The following is a 16,162-nucleotide window of genomic DNA, read 5'->3' as shown; positions in this document are numbered from 1 at the left end:
TTTTCTTGCTAATGAACAAGAGATGTTTACAGAATTCTAAAATGCACTTATAAAAATTATTATTATTGTGTGAAGCACTGAGCAGAAATGAAGTTTACGTAACCATACTGTTGAACGACACCACACCCACTGACATCTTGCCTCTGAGTCGGTTAAGATCAGAGAGCCAACGTACCAACTGGGACCAGAGGAGCACCCAGCCTAGCTCCATCCCCTACAACATCAATCTGTACTATCTAAGAGCACACAAGCCTGGTCACTTCTTGCAGCCTATTCCCTTTACATTCTCAACCAACCACTACTAATGCATTAGGTACATTATAGAGAAATCTTTGTATAGTCCCTATAGCATCAGATTACAGTTTGGTACAACTTGTCTCTACCAACTTCCATACCAATAAACTCCACTGCATGTCATATTCATACTCTGATGATCAGAGGGCTGGAGCACCTCTCCTGTGAAGAAAGGTTGAAAGAACTGCGTTTGTTTTGCTTGGAGAAGAGAAAGCTCTGGGGAAAGGGGGGGGCACTTCATTGTGGCTTTCCAATACTTGAAGGGAGCATATAAACAGGAGGGGAATGGCTATTTACAAGGGTGGATAATGATAGGACAAGGGGGAATGGTTTCAAACTGAGATAGGAGAGATTTAGGTTAGAGATTAGGAGGAGGTTTTTCACACAGAAGGTGGTGACGCACTGGAACAGGTTGCCCAATGAGGTTGTGGATGTCCCATCCCTGGAGGCATTCAAGGCCAGGCTGGATGTGGCTCTGGGCAGCCTGGGCTGGTGGTAAATGACCCTGCACATAGCAGGGGGGTTGAAATGAGATAATCATCGCGGTCCTTTTCAACCCAGGCCAGTCTATGGTTCTTGCATCTCTTTCTAATGCCAAATATTACGTCAGTGAATGCACCCTAGTTTATGTATCATGGAAATGAAAGACAGTTAACGCACATTTTATCCACTCTCCTCCTCATGTTACAAACCTTGATAATACTCCCTTCTCCTCTCCTCTAAACTGAAGAGACGAAGCATTTTTTAAAATCTTCTTGCAAAATGGTCACTCTGAATTCAGTCATTTCAGTTTTCCAACCCCTAAACCCATGTCAGCTTATAACACAGATATCAGAGAAACACAGGACTCAAAACATGGGCACACCACTGTTTTATACAACAACCAAATAATGCTTTGTCCCATTCACCATACTCCTCTGAGCGTGCGCATTGAGCAGATTGAGTAACAACAAACCCAAAAAACTTGTACAGGTAAAATATATTGATTTAGAGCTTTATACTACAACTTCTGCAAGTAGAATACATCAGCAAAGCCCTGATAATGCAACCCTATTTTACTTTAGCATCTTAGTGTATTGTATGTTTCTAAACATATAGAATGTAATATGTTATATTCGAGTAAACAATGGTTTGAATTCAGACAGGCAGGTGAATTACTATTGAATTATCACAGAATCACAGAATTGTAGGGGTTGGAAGGGACCTCTAGAGATCATCGAGTCCGACCCCCCTGCCAAAGCAGGTAAATTATATCCAATACTTAAGAATTAAACATTTAAGTAACATTCTTGGAATTGAAGTAGAGTCTCTCAAGTTTCTGCAGTCTCACCAGGAATTTATTGCTTGGCTTTTTTTGTTTGTTTTTGTTTTTCCCCTCCTCCCCCAACTCTGGCCAATCTTGAAAAAAGAGGTAGACTAAAAGGACAGTCTTAAGGTAGACTAAAAAGGACAATGCAACTTCAACAAGTTTTGGAAGCCTATAGTTGGCAGAAACATGCCTTTATTTTTTTCTTGCTTTAGAAACTGGCCTGATTAAAAAGAGTCACACTAAGGTAACACCTACATTCTCTATTCTGTCTAGGTCAGGGTTCACTAAGGAAGATGAGGCCATTCTTGAGCACTTCAGGGAGAAGAGGCTGCTCATAACTTTAACAGAGTTGCAAGGACCTCAACAGTTTCTGTAGTCTGAAGTGAATTGCAGCAGGTACTTCTCTTGCAACCAGTTCCTGTTGTCTAGAGGAAATTGCGCTGGACATGGTGATGATCCTTGAATAGTTCTCTACCAGCTTGTGACGTTCTATGATTTTGTGAACTGTTTACAGCGATCACCCACAGTGCTTACGATATCAAGGTAGATGACGACTCTCAGGAGCAATAGCAATAATGCTATTTTTAGCTACCTTAAATAATAGCATTTTTAGCTACCTTAGAATGGAGCAAACTTGTTAAAATTACAACTGTTAGTGCCTAACAAATACTCATGCTTAAACGACACAATACCAGATTTCTGACAACTCTGAAATTGTAATTGCAGATATTAAAATGAGCTAGCTTTAAATCAAAAGTCCACTGTAAGCACAGATCTGATCCACAAAGTATGAGATCAAACAGATACATGTTCAAATTTTTATTGGTGGATAGGCTTTTTTTTTTTTTTAAGATATTGGTGTAGAGTTCTGTTTTCACACTGAAGTAACAAAAGCCTTTATGGCTGTTAGCACTAATAGTACACTGCACGCATTACAAGTCACTTCACTGCATTCCACAGGTGTCTTTGCCAAGTTTCAGTCCATTTTCTCTGTAGAAAACTACAGGAGGTAAAGAGGCTGCACAAATGCCATCAAAAATGGCCTGGAAATTACAAAGTTCACCACTACACTCAAGGCCATCACAAAGTAGTGGAACAACTTCAGGTTATATGCTAAAATGCAAGAACTGCAGGTCCAAAAAATATTTATTTTTTCAAGGGAACTCTCTGTTAACACCTGTTGAGATATTTCTCCCACAGGGAATTGCCAGCAGAAAGAATGTATCATCAAAAGTCAGGACTGTTTGCTCAACAAATGCCAGTGTTCTCCACAATTTACCTCCATCTACTTCCTGAGAGCAGCATCTATTTAATCTAGAATTTGTTGACAGAATGCTCATATGGAAAACAAAACAAATGGTTCCTTTAAACTGCCATCATTCTAAAGTTAAAAAGTTTCTGATCTTTGCTACTCAAGTAAAGGAGGAAAGGTAAAGAAGTTAACTCCTTCCTCAACCATCTTCTGCAGCATGTATAAATTCCACTCTACATTACTTTCAGCATCCACCCCTTCCATTTTTTTTTCCTTACAATCCCTTCAACTACTCAAGTAACTCACAATAATTTATACTTCCACTGGCAATGCTTGAAAGAAAACAGGTAGAGAGTAGGTTCAAATTCAATTTCAAGACCACCAGAAACAGAAAATTTAAGAGTTTGGAACTTAAGTTTTTCTTCTCTTTTTTCCAGTTTATGTGGCTGTGGGTGTTTATGTTTTTTTAACAGAAAGTACAAAGCAAGGTGCTTTGTTTTGTTTTAAAAAGCAGTATTCTAAATGAATGTCATTAGTATTTCAGTCCTTTACTTTAGAGAGGTAGGCTATTTAATCTCTTTTTCTCCAGCTTAGCAACTCATTGGGATTTCTTCCAGAAATGTTGCATTTCTTACCTAATTATTTTAACAAATGAGTGGACATTCATCCTACCAGCAAGAAATCTCTTTATATTAGTCACTTAAATGGAAATGTATTATGGTTGAGGTGGTAAAAGGGGTTGCAGAGAAGAGGGAGAGAGAGAGAAAGGCAGAGGGAAGAGCAGCATTTTGCTGATTTTTGTGGTTTTCCTTTTTATCTGACATTTAAAGGTGGCAGTGAAGTGAATTTCTCTCAAACTTACTATGTAAGTTTGGTACACTTACAAAGGGAATGTTGTGCAAATTATTGTTATGCAGCTCGCCATACATTAATAAGCATCACTAAAGCTTTGGTACCAACACTACAAAGTTCAGTCAAGAATGTTTTTCAACTGTGAAGATGAACATCTGTTCTGTTTAACGAGGTACTAAGACTGGATAGAGCATATATTAAACAAATACAAGCATGTTAATCCTGTCAATTTAACATTAAGTTATCACCAAAATTTAGCATTCTATTCTTCTTCCCTAAAGAGCAAGCAGAAAAAAAATCAAATTGCATTTGTCCATCTGCTGCTGCTGACTGAGTTGGTTTTACTAGGCCAGAAAGAGGCAGGATCAGCTGAATCATCCTTTTAGTTGGCTTTTCTATTAAATATTTCATTTTAATATAAACCAAAGATCTAGTATTAATCAAACACACACAGAGTACATGCCTGGAAGCAGCCTCAAGAGGTTATGCAATGCACTTGTCTGCTCAAAACAGCACAAAACACATGAACTAAGATAGTAGCTCACCAAGCAGAGGCCTTGCTTGCTCTGCATACCTTCATCAGTTACCTGCTTTCCCAAAGCTCTTTTCAAGAGAATATGGATACAGAACAAGATGATTCAATCTTAGAAAATCCACTGGAAAAGTTTCACTAAAGGGTGAGCTACAGCCTTCTTGGTGGAGAACCTAAGAGCACCTCTCTTACTCCTCTTCACCTGTGTTGCCCTTACGAACACAGTCTAGTTTGAGGCTCATTAAGAATTGTTCTGGACACAGAACGGCCAATTATCTGAATTATAAAAAGAAAATAAGCTTCAAGTTGCTAGAAAAAAGGACAGAATTTCTACTCTCAGGGCATTTATGAAATAAAGATCCAGTGGCATTCAATAAAATTAAGAGATAAAGATATCAAGTAGACATTAGTTGTTCCTATCAAAGTAATCTTCTCTATAGAACAGAGATCAGGTAAAAGATTTTGCGAACAGCAACACTTCAGGCTACACAGTACTTTGTCAAGTATTTCAAGACCAGCCTGGCTTAAAACAAAAAATGCTTTTCATACATTTCAATTAGCTCAGTCAGCATAACTTAACAACCTTCAGAACATTTAATCTTGTACTTTGTTCTCTGTGCTATCAGAGGACACATTTGAAGTTTCACCTGCCTTCAATGCTCTTGACATTTAAAACAAAGCTTGAAGTGAATGAAAAATCCTTAAGTATGGGAGTACCAATGCAGGGCATAGTTAGCATGGACAAATGACTAGTGAAAACTGTATTTAATGTTTAAGAATTGATCTAATCCATCAACTGATATAGCTACCTTAATAAAAGCACTAATACCTGGTGTAATTTTTAATAAAGGAGAAGCTTATGGATTCACAATAGATTAGGTATTTGAAGGAAATGATGAAGTCAGAATTATTATTACACAGACCAAAGTTTTCACCAAGCTGCACAGAACTCAGACAGAAAAGCAAGCATACCTTACCAGGAGAGATTTTGTGTAAGACTAAACAGTTCTCATTTACAGCAGAGAGTCTTAAACAGGACATCAATGTCAGATCAGGCTAAGCGATAGCCACAGAAAAAGTACTTTCAAGAAAGCAATGTAAAAATCAAGATGAATCAGGATGCAGTACAAATCCCTAGAAGACAGAATTGCTACATACTTTATAAATCATCTCAATGAAATATTTTAGTTGTAGCTACTTACAAAAATCATTTCACTATGCATCTAAATTCAGTGATGCAAATATCACTGCCAGAAGTTTAAATTGTATCAGTAGAACTTCATTGTATCTGCACTGGAAGTCAAAACAAGTAGTAACTTAGTATTCTCTTTGATAAACTCACAAGTTGCATTATTATCAAGTGCATAGGACAGACGTGTCAACACTTCTAAGGCCACTAAAGTACTATCAGTTGAATACTAAGAGGCTACGCAGCATTCAAGTATCAACTATGATACAGCCATTCAAAGCTAGGTTCAGTAAATCACCTTCTGAAGTTGACTGAATGGGTATTGCCTGCTGGTAACACAAACCAAGACTGTGTCTGAGTGCAGGTGCCATAAACTTATTTTTCAGACCAGCAAACAGAAATACACTTTGTCAAAGAATTAGATCTCCAGAGAATTTAGTCTTGTTTACTTAACCAGATGTACTTCACAGACATGAGCAGCAGCATTTTTCAAAGGAATTAGAATGATCGATGCACTCCAAGATAGCCCACATCAAGAACAGCAAGTAGAAAAGAGGAGACCCAAGAGATTAAAGATACCGACTTAGCGCAACATTTATTCTCTCAGAGCTGCTTAGGATTCTTTTTTTTCCCCCCCTCCATATGCAAAACCATTACCAGATAGCTAAAGTTAAGGACAAAGTTCCTAAAATATAAGTTTTCCAGTTTTCTTTAACTTAATTTAGAATGTAATAATTTACAAGTTCGATTCTTTTTTTTTCTTTCCACTGAGATGATAGAGAGATAACCCTACAAAAATAAATGTGCTATGGAACTCTCATAAGTAATGTGTTTCACTGCTCCATTGTGTGATTCTGCAACCCTAGAGGAGCAAAAAAGATATGTAGAAAGTAATAACTGCATGAATCTCTGATCAGTCTAGAGGCACTCTGGAAGAACATTCAGCTTTGCCTTGTGAAGCCTTTATAAAAATACAGAGCACTGGGCTCTTAAAAGATATCTAATGCAGTTACATTTTTCTGCAGAACAGGAAGTTTTGTTAGGGAAGGCTTACAATCTTAATTTGTACTTTCAAGCTTTATCACATATCAAATCATGAGCCACTTCTATTTTTCCAGCCATGACTCTACCGCAACTGCTCATTTCTTCTCCTGCCACAGTGATGCTACTTCAGTTCTAAAAGCCCTCCCACAGTGAGTGAGAAACAACAAATCCAGTGAAATGCTGAATTAAGAGTCTAGTACACTGGGTGCTGCACCAGAAACCTGAAAGCCTAAGCCGGGTCCCAGCTGTCCAGTTTCTTATTACATTTTACCCTAACATTCTGCTTCAATTCTGTAATGATAGCAAATATCATATCACGAAGTTGTATCACCTCAGTGATACATCTATCAATAGGACAGAAGGAAAGAAACTTCACTAACGCCACAGTAAAAACTAGTTTCTAGCTCTATCAGCTTTCCACCTTGTCAGCTACAACAGGGAAGAAAAGGTTTAATTCTAAGATTCATTTTCATAATTTATAGTATGATATTCAATGCAATTATACTTTAGGTACTCAGGAACAATAATGGTTATACCATAGTTTATTGCTTTGTTGGAATACAATACAAGATAATGCTTCAAAAACAGGTGACACACGCAATTTACTTGCTTTCATGAATTAACACTAAGTGTAACTATTAATTTAAGAAGTACACTATCCTTCATGTTATGAAGAATTCAGACAGCTTTATCTGTATAGGATTAACTTGCTATAAGTCCTAAGTCCTTGCCTTTTTAAGAGTTGCGCATCACATTGTAACATCATTTTGGCCTCACTTCATTCCAGCATATTCAGAGGTTGGATGATTTTCTTCAATAAAAAGAAGGAGATTTCTCCCCATTTAAATCAAACTGTAAGTGCTAATGATACCCATGTGAAATAAGTGCTGAAAGAGGTGATAAGAAACATGGTGTATTTATAGAAACGGAAATGCGATAAGATTGACTTATGCTACAACCAAAGTACATTTCATTTTTAAACTACTCTTCTATGTGAACTGGATGGTAAGGTAGTCAATGAATGTTTTCTTATGAATAGTTAATCACAGTGTTGTTCTGGCGTGATACTACTATAAAATATTTGGTGGTTTTATTGATGCACCCTTCTCAAAACAGGAAAAATTGTTCAAATTCCAGAAGTGTACACACATAAATTGAAACTACAAGCCTACAAGTGCAAAACAAACAAACAAAATGCCTGTTACTCAAAAAATAGCACAGTTGGAGTTCAGTGGGTTCACAGAATAGATACAAATCAGAATCATTTACGTTGGACAGGATCTCTCAAGTTCAACTGCTCTAGTCTCTCACCTAAAGCACTGTCAACTGTACAGTCTGATATTTGGTCAGGAAAACTGAAATCTTTGCTCTGAATAATGCAAGCAGAACTCCAGGCATTGCTCGGGTGCCCTGCATTCAGCAGGAAAAAAGGTAAAGAAGTACTTGAAAAAAAAACAACAACAAAAAAAAACAACAACAAAAAACACAAAAAAACACCAATCAAATAAAAACAACTCGATATTTCAGTAGGAAGGGAAAGAAAATGGAAACCAATCAATTCGACTTCCTTCTGTGTTTGAACAATTCAAAGGAAAAAGTATTTTTAATGGATATAATGTCACCCGTTTAAAACAGAATTTTGTTACAGCTTCAGAGATTTCACTGAATTGCTTGAATTTTATGGTATACATCTACAGCAAAACTATCCAGATGCTCTAACAAACATTTCATCAGAAACTGCATGGGCTCACATATTCAGGCTTTGAGCTATTTTGATCGAAGAATAACAGTTGCAAGCTCTTCTCACAAAGGCCAGAGAATAGAAGTTAGAAAAAGCAAGTTTTACAAGCCTCATGTGAAAATTTCAGCCATTTGCTTATATAACCGTCTTCTTTACTGCTGAAAAGAATGGGGGGAAATGAACAGATGCTGACATTCAGAATGACTGAAATTTTCAGATATTTACTGACAGAATGACAAACAACTCAATTTTTCTCCTTCCTGTGAACTGAGTTTGCAACATGAAAATAAAACCCAGCACAAATAACAAACAAACAAGATTATAGCCCTTTGTGTTTGAGAATAAAATGTCCTAGCCATAGTTTAGTCAGCACGGAAGGCACCTAACACGCTACTACTATCCCCTTTATTTTCAAGGCCTTCTAGTGGAAGCAGTCTTACTGTTAGAATTCTTACCATCATGAGAGAAACCGAGAGGTAAGCTGAGAATGACTTTTTTTTTTTTTCCTAAGATACGAAGCACCAATAAAAATACCACGTTGATGCTGGCAGGCAACCAAAACATGACTTACTTGATACACTGTCTTAGTTTTGCTGTCGAGAAATTGAAGCACAGAAAACTAAGTATCAAGTTTAAGATGGAGTAGTTAAACAGCAGGTTTCCTTAGAATCATCTGCTTTAGCTTCAAAGCTTATCCTACTTCCTATCATAGTCATCTGAGCTTATCTGTTTGCTTTCAAGTCCAGAGCCCTGTAAAATCAGTCATGTAAAATTTGAGAAGATAACATCCTAAAGACAGAAAAATCCTGAAAAGGTTTTTTTTCACCTTTATCAAACTTGTTTACAGTTTAAATGCTCCTGCGTTCAGGTCACGCTTGACTTCCACAGGGACTCTTAAATGAAAGAGCAAAAGTAACTGACTGCATAGAAGCAGATGCCATTGTCCATTGACACTAAAAGCTATCAGGGTGCAATGCAGTGGTGTCTGCCCAATTGCACTGTGCTGTACGTTAGACTTAGAGCCTCATTAGGAGGCTTTGAGTATGTGCTGGGGAAACAAAGTACAAACGATTATTATGGATGAAACTTCTTAAATACTCTGGACTATGTGTCCCGCTGTCATGGTTCAAATGCATCCAGGAAAGAAACATAGATGAACATTCTGCAGCTCTATATCTAACATATTTGGAACCGGAGACTAAAAGGTGATAGCAACACTAAAAACAGCCAAATGGTTTACATACGGAGAATTTGATATCTACAGCGATGAGCACTGCTATCAAAACCTTATGCTGACCATTGAAATTTGACATGGATAAACAGTGAGAAAGTTGTTCCTTGCAGGGAATATGAGCACAAAAGAATAAAAAAGCCTGAGACTGAAATGCCACACAAAGACCAGGCCACCAGCCAAGACTCAAAGCACTTCAACCATACGGAATGAGTGTCCTTCAGTCAACACAGTGAGCTCAGAAGAACAAGCAGATCACAGTGAGCAGATAATTGCGTTTGTAAGATAAGTAAATTTAAGTTTTTAATGTCACTCAAGTGTGCTTCTACTCTTGTTCCTATCTCATCATTCAATCTTCTCTGCAATACAGAAAACAAAATCAAGCTCTTCAATTACTTTTGAGGGATTCTAATATCAGAGAGAATGGTAACGCTGGCTGAGTATTCTATGTCAAGTGCAGTGGGTCCAATATCTGATAGCTCTTCAGATTTGTATTCTACAAAGCTACACACTAACATTTCTCAACATATAACAAATGAACCAAGATTTTCCTTTATAGCTGAAAACAGAATTAAAGGAAGAACAATCATATCAATAGCTCAAAATGTTCCTTTCTGTTAAAGATAATATTCAACTAACAGCAGACTGTTTCAGAAACATTTGCTTTCAGGCCTCCTGCCTGAATTAGAAATATTTGTAAGTAACTTGGGAAGTGAAATCAAGACAGAGAGCGAGTACTCAGACTATCACCTTGATGACACACAAGCTTAAGTGCTCCATTAGAAGTAGTCTCTTCCTGGTGCATTTAGGGACTTCTCTGCCCCTTAAAACCGTTGTTTATGGGCATGCAATGGCAAAAGTTCCATCTTCACTACATTAATTCAGCAACTCCACAATGTTCTCATCTGAATTTAACTGGTTAAGATCAGAGGCAGAATGTTAACAAAGTGATAATTGTCATTCCAGTCTGGCTGGTTAAAAACACATCCTGCACTTCAGCATTTCCACTTGCACAATTACATTATGGATTCAGAGAACTTAATACTACATTGACGTTTTTTTGTCTTTTATTTGCCTCTGTTTGACAAATACACACAATCAGTGAATTCTCAATGTATGTCTATCAACAGATTTTCGTTCTTTAGAAAAGGTTTTAGTTCTGATGTTGCAAGTCTTTGTACCAATAGTAGAGATAAGGGTATTAGCGGAAGAAAAATGCATTTTAATGTACAAATACTTGCAGAATCCTCATAATTATGAATAAGATGGGAGCATGATTCACGTGAATCTTTTTCAAACAATATTGGTTTTGAAGTTAAAATAACACTGATCATACCACCTCTTTGAAAGCCTGATGTGTCTATACTTGATGATGCAAGGAAAACATAAATACCCAACTCCCATCTGCTGGTAGGCAAAGAAGGAAGCATTATTCTTCCTTTACTCATATACGCTCATAACAGAAGAAAATAAAGATTGACTTTCCTTCCACTTTTAGGATTTAGTTCCCAGTGAGTATCTCCTTAGTGACTCAGTCTTTCTACTCTACATCTCATTTCATAAGACACGCTTTTACAGCTCTAAAAAAGTAAGTGGCTCCCACTGTAATGAATCCTTGTACAAAAGGTATTGTCAGTAAAAACCTAAGTGAATAAATTACCCTATGGGTCAACAAGAACTCTGTAGTTGTTTTTATCCACAATCACTAGGGGGAAAATCAACTTCTGCAAGTTTCACACCTTCACAAAGGCTGTTCTTTCCAGGTTTCATTAGGCAGAAACTGAGAGGCTGGTTTTACATTTCAAGTTTATCTGAATCCATCCCACTGACAACACCTTTCCCCAAAGGTGTTTCTCCCAAAGCATTAAGTGATCACAGGAGATACAACTTCCACAGCACTGATGGCTTCCTATGCTAACCCATCAGGTTAAACTATGAGCTTTAAAACATTTCTTCCAAGTCTAAAAGTCAGTACTGAGGACACTTATCTACAACAAGGAACTCAAATATTTCAACCTGTGCAAAACTTCTTCCCTTCAGAAATAATTTTTTCTGTTACTGTTGTGCTGTTTTCTCTCACAGTAACTCTGCTGCTTCCCCCACAGTCCTGATGGACTTATCTTGATTATCTGAAACACAATTCACACTCAGGGAAATCACGAGTCATAGCAAAGTGCCAGTAAATAGGTTTTTAATCAAGCCATCATTAGCCAACCTGCAATCACTACCTGCAAGCAAGCTATAAATCCTCACATTTTGTTCTCTTCCAATGACCCCAGTCTTCTATGTTTCTTTTTGTTCTCTTATCTATTCTATCAATATGACAATAGCTAACAACTCTAACACCACCTACCCTCCCTTCTTCATTTAAATGGAATACCTCACCTTTTAAAGAATTAAAATTTATTAACCATTGTTACAAAAACAGTATTGAGAGCAATGCATGGTCACTACAGTTGTATGTTGAGACCTTGAGAGTTCATAACATTTTAATATCATATAAAATACTTCAGTTCAGCCTCTGATTTAATCCTGAAGTTCTACTTTTTCAACTTATAAAAGACAACCCTTTTAAATACAATTAACCTTAGACAGGATGGTGATGTTACAGAAGGAAACAAACAAAACAATATCTACTTGCAGAGAAATATAAGTACCAGGAATAAGGGAATTATGAGATTTACCTGCAGTTTAGAGAGGATTAACTCAATTTTTCTAGCAAGATGGCCTAAGCCTCTTCCAAAAAGGTCAGATTTTATGCAGCTTCAGGGCAGCAGAGATTTCAATTCATTCTTCTCTGCTGAGAAGTAAAGTTTAAGCAATGGCAATGTAGATTAATGAGTCTACAAGGCGCCTTCTTTTAAAATGAAGCTGAAATACATCTGTTATTATGTGGCTTGGATAGTACCATATGGATATGATACCATATGGCTACAAACATATGGGCAGTTCACTTTTTAGTGTACAAAAAGAAGTGGGGTTACTGTTGGTTTATTCCATAAATTCAGTCTGCTCACCTCAGCTGCTTGCAAAGCATCAGTGAAATACCACTCCTTCACCTGGTAGCATCCCACTTGAAGCCAACCTTTGCAACACAGAAGTAGTAACAAGTCACCACAGTATTGTGACACTTCTCTCAAGAGTAAGTCCAACAAAACACACACACACACAAAAAAAAAAAAAAAAAAAAAAAAAAAGCAATGTGGAATTTTAGAATTCCACTGTATAAAGCAATACAATGAAAAAGATCTCAGACCAGGCCTCTCTTTAGATGCACAGTCAGCTGCCATGAATCATCAGCACATATTAGCTTGAGATGATGGGAACTAAGCAGCCATACCTCTCATAACACAAACACAACTCGAACTGATACGGAATAAGCAGAAGAGCCAAGCCACCTGCCAACAGCACACAGGCCTTCTTCCCCTCCTGCAAACCTGATTCCCACAATGTGTTTGAGCAGCTCCAGCAACTGAATGAAGACATCTCTTGTGTGAGGTACACTGTTCTCCTTTTCAGAACAGGAAAGGATACAGTCTTAACGCTCCAGTCTGGGTCCCGATGGCCAGTATTTTCTGAACAGGATCAAATGCCAGGGCTGAAGGTTGATAAGGGAAACCGTGGCGTACAGTCTAATAAGTCAGTGCACCGTAGTGATGATGGAACAAGCAGTAGACCAAAAATAAACAGAATCAATATCGTATGTTAGGGAACGAGATTCAGTGTCAATGACAATTAAGGAACCAAAGCATTCTGATAACAGAAGAACAGCTGTCTTATAAGAAAAAAATATAAAAGATACACATATATTTATGCCAGTCCAGTCATTCACTTGCTGAAACTTAATGTGAATTTTGCATTATCACTGTACAAAGACATATCATTTAATTTTTTCAACTATTTTCTTTTCTGACTATTCTGATTTTCCATCCCTAACAAAGGCAGCGAACAATTAAAGCCTGAGTTGTTCCTAGGAAGTTTGGAAACAAAGCCAGATCTGCCATCAGAACTGCTACAAATTCCCACCCTCGCTTTTCAGAGAACTGCCTCAATCTCATTCCAACAGGCCCCATATGACAGTGCAACCTCTCAACACCTTCCCAAAAAAAACCCAGCAACTCAGCCTCCACACATCTCTCAACCTCTGTTCCCATCCAAAATTAATGAATCCAAAGAAAAAAACTCCTGAAATCAGACAAAAACAAAACCCTCACACCTCTCAAAATGAAGCAAGAACCCTTTAACCAAGAATTCAAAATAAATAAGTAAAAACGAGACTATTCGCACATTCAGGTTTCTGATTGGTCAACTCTAATTCGGTAATTAACCGAGCAGTAACTCCATTGCAGTTCTCTGGCTGCATCAATCACAATCAAGAACAATAGGAACACCACCTATTCTTCCTTCCTTTACAGGTGTGCGGCGTGAGCCACACAAACGGCAGCTTTTCCATTTCAAAACCTTCATTGAAAGCGGGGTTATTTAGGAGCTCATCAATGCATAGCAAACTTCTGCTATGCTCCTTTCCTTCAGTCAAGTTGCAGATATAGCCCACAACTCCTAGTATTTCACACAACGAATAAGGCCTGTGTGGTTAATAGCTCTGCTCTTTTCCACGTCCTTCAAGACCAACTTGTAAAAGTGGCAGCAGCGCCTGCAATACCACAGAAAGCAAGGAGGAGAAACCGCAAACAAGCTCAGCCATATCACGCTTGGCCAAGGGTGCACCGTGAAGATAAAAAAGCGGCTATTGATATTCAAATCAGTTCTTATTCCTCTAGGTACAGCTGCTGGATTAATTCGCTGCATCATTTTCCAAAGCGTGCAGCCACCAACTGCAGTTCTTGTATCGCACACAAGCAAATAAAGGAGAGGNAATAATAAGAAAAAGAAAAAAAAAAGAGGAACTTTTCTTCCGCCTCAGGAGAACACTTGCAACAACAGCATCAGCCGCTCGGCAACGCTCTGCAGAGAATCATCCACAGCCTTTTCCAGGCGCGAAGGAACGGGATGAAAGCATTTCCAAACAGCACCGAGCTACACAGCCTCGGGGCCCATCGGCAGCGCCTTCCACCGAGCGCACTCAGCTGGGCAGCGCTGCTACCCGCAGCCATCCCGCGGTAACACCGACACCACACGCATCACGCAGCCAGGAAGGCGACGGCCCCCGGAGCTCTCGGGGAGCGACGAGCCCCGCACACACGCACCCGCCGCCCCTTCCCTCCCTCCCTCCCTCCCTCCCGGCGTCGGGATCTCGGCACCCGGCCGGGCCCGCGGAGTCTCGCCGTTCACCTTGCAGAGCTGGAAGTGCTCGGACTGGAGCGTCTCCTGGATGTCGCTCTCCCGGTTCCCCGCCTGCTGCTGCTGCGAGGCGGACGACGCCGAGGCGGCGGACGAGACCGCCGTCAGCCCGTCCAGCACCTTCCTGATGTTAAATTTCCTCATGGCTCTCGGCGGCGGCGCTCCCCGCTCCCCGCTCCGCTGGCCTCGCCGCTCCCGGCGCCGCCGCCCGCCCCGCAGGCGGCAGACGAGCCCCCGGCGGGAGGGAGGCGGTGCGGGGGCGGCCGCGCTGCTGCTCTCCCGCCCGCGGGGAGGGCGGCGGGCCCAGACGCTAGTCCGGCAACGCGGGGCCACTCCGCATCGGGGGACGGAGGCTGAAGCCAAGCAGATACGAGCCCGTCAGCCCACCGGCGCCGCCCGCCCGTCCGCACCCCCCCGCCTCACATGGTGGCGGCCGCGGCCGCCGCTGTCACCCGTCCCTGCGTGTGTGTGTGTGTGTGTGTGTGTGTGTGTGCGCGCGTCGTCCGTGCGCTGCGTGTGCCGGTTCCCTCCCGCCGCAGTCTCGTTCCCCTCCCCTCGGCTCGGGTACCCTCCGCCTCCTCGGAGCTGCGTGTGCCGCCAGCCAGTCACCGGCGGGATGCTGCCGACGGCCGCCCCCACAGCAGCCGCCACCGCCGTCCTCCTCCTCCTCCCCCCCCACCCATCCCGCGCTCGCCCCCCTTGCCTGACAACGCGGAAGCGCAGCGCCCCGGGGAGGAGCGGCGGCGGCGGCAGCTCCCAACCTGACAGCGGCGGGGCGGCCGCACATGCGCGCAGAGAGGCCGGCACCCGGATGTGGCGATGCGCCGTGTCCCCCGCAGCGCCGCGGAGTCACCGGGACGGATCCGGAGCCTCCGTGTCGGTCCGGGACACGAAGAGACGCGGACACGGTGCTGAGGAGCCGGGAGTTGCTCCCCGGGGGTCAGGTTGTGCTGTCCATATTCAGAATCACAGAATTGTAGGGGTTGGAAGGGACCTCTAGGGATCATCGAGTCCAGCCCCCCTGCCAAAGCAGGCTCCCTACACCATGTCACACAGGTAGGCGTCCAGGCGGGTCTTGAATATCTCCAGAGAAGGAGACTCCACCACCTCCCTGGTCTTTGCATTTAGTATTCGGGTGCGTTTGTTTGTAATCTGTTCAGTTGTTCCTGTAACAGTTATTTTCTCACCTCAGTCACAATGTTTCTGAAGGTATTGTTTGTTTCCTGAACTTTCTTTTCAAGTAAAACCAACTAGACCTAATTCACACTGTTGGAGGAAGCTGGTTTAGGTGTGATTCAGGACACCGGCCTAGGGAAGCCAAGGCTGTGTTTACAAGGGGTGTTTCAGCCTGGTAGCTGGGCGTGCTTTGTTAGCACTGTCAGCATAACAGTGCACAGATGGATAACTGCAATCAGAA

At 40.9% G+C, this 16,162-nt stretch overlaps 1 protein-coding gene across 8 annotated transcripts in view; it reads right to left on the bottom strand.

The window, feature by feature from the left end:
- Positions 1–15,541, bottom strand: part of STXBP5 (syntaxin binding protein 5) — a 97,530-nt gene extending 81,989 nt beyond the window's left edge. For 3 of the 8 annotated variants that reach the window (XM_032443284.1, XM_015858123.2, XM_015858126.2), the window contains exons 1-3: positions 15,449–15,539; positions 14,737–15,098; positions 12,979–13,076 (exon numbers count right to left, since the gene is read on the bottom strand). In XM_032443284.1, coding sequence (XP_032299175.1) covers positions 12,979–13,076; positions 14,737–14,889 — 251 coding nt within the window. In that variant the 5' untranslated portion in view covers positions 14,890–15,098; positions 15,449–15,539. Of the gene's footprint in view, positions 1–12,978; positions 13,077–14,736; positions 15,113–15,448 lie in introns of those variants that run through there. The other 5 variants (XM_015858124.2, XM_032443282.1, XM_015858119.2 and 2 more) reach the window with 4 other exon arrangements.
- Between the last annotated feature and the right edge of the window lie 621 nt (positions 15,542–16,162).

Source organism: Coturnix japonica, chromosome 3, assembly GCF_001577835.2.
Source record: "Coturnix japonica isolate 7356 chromosome 3, Coturnix japonica 2.1, whole genome shotgun sequence".
Lineage (NCBI taxonomy): Eukaryota > Metazoa > Chordata > Aves > Galliformes > Phasianidae > Coturnix > Coturnix japonica.
This window is presented reverse-complemented; position numbering and strand designations above follow the sequence as displayed.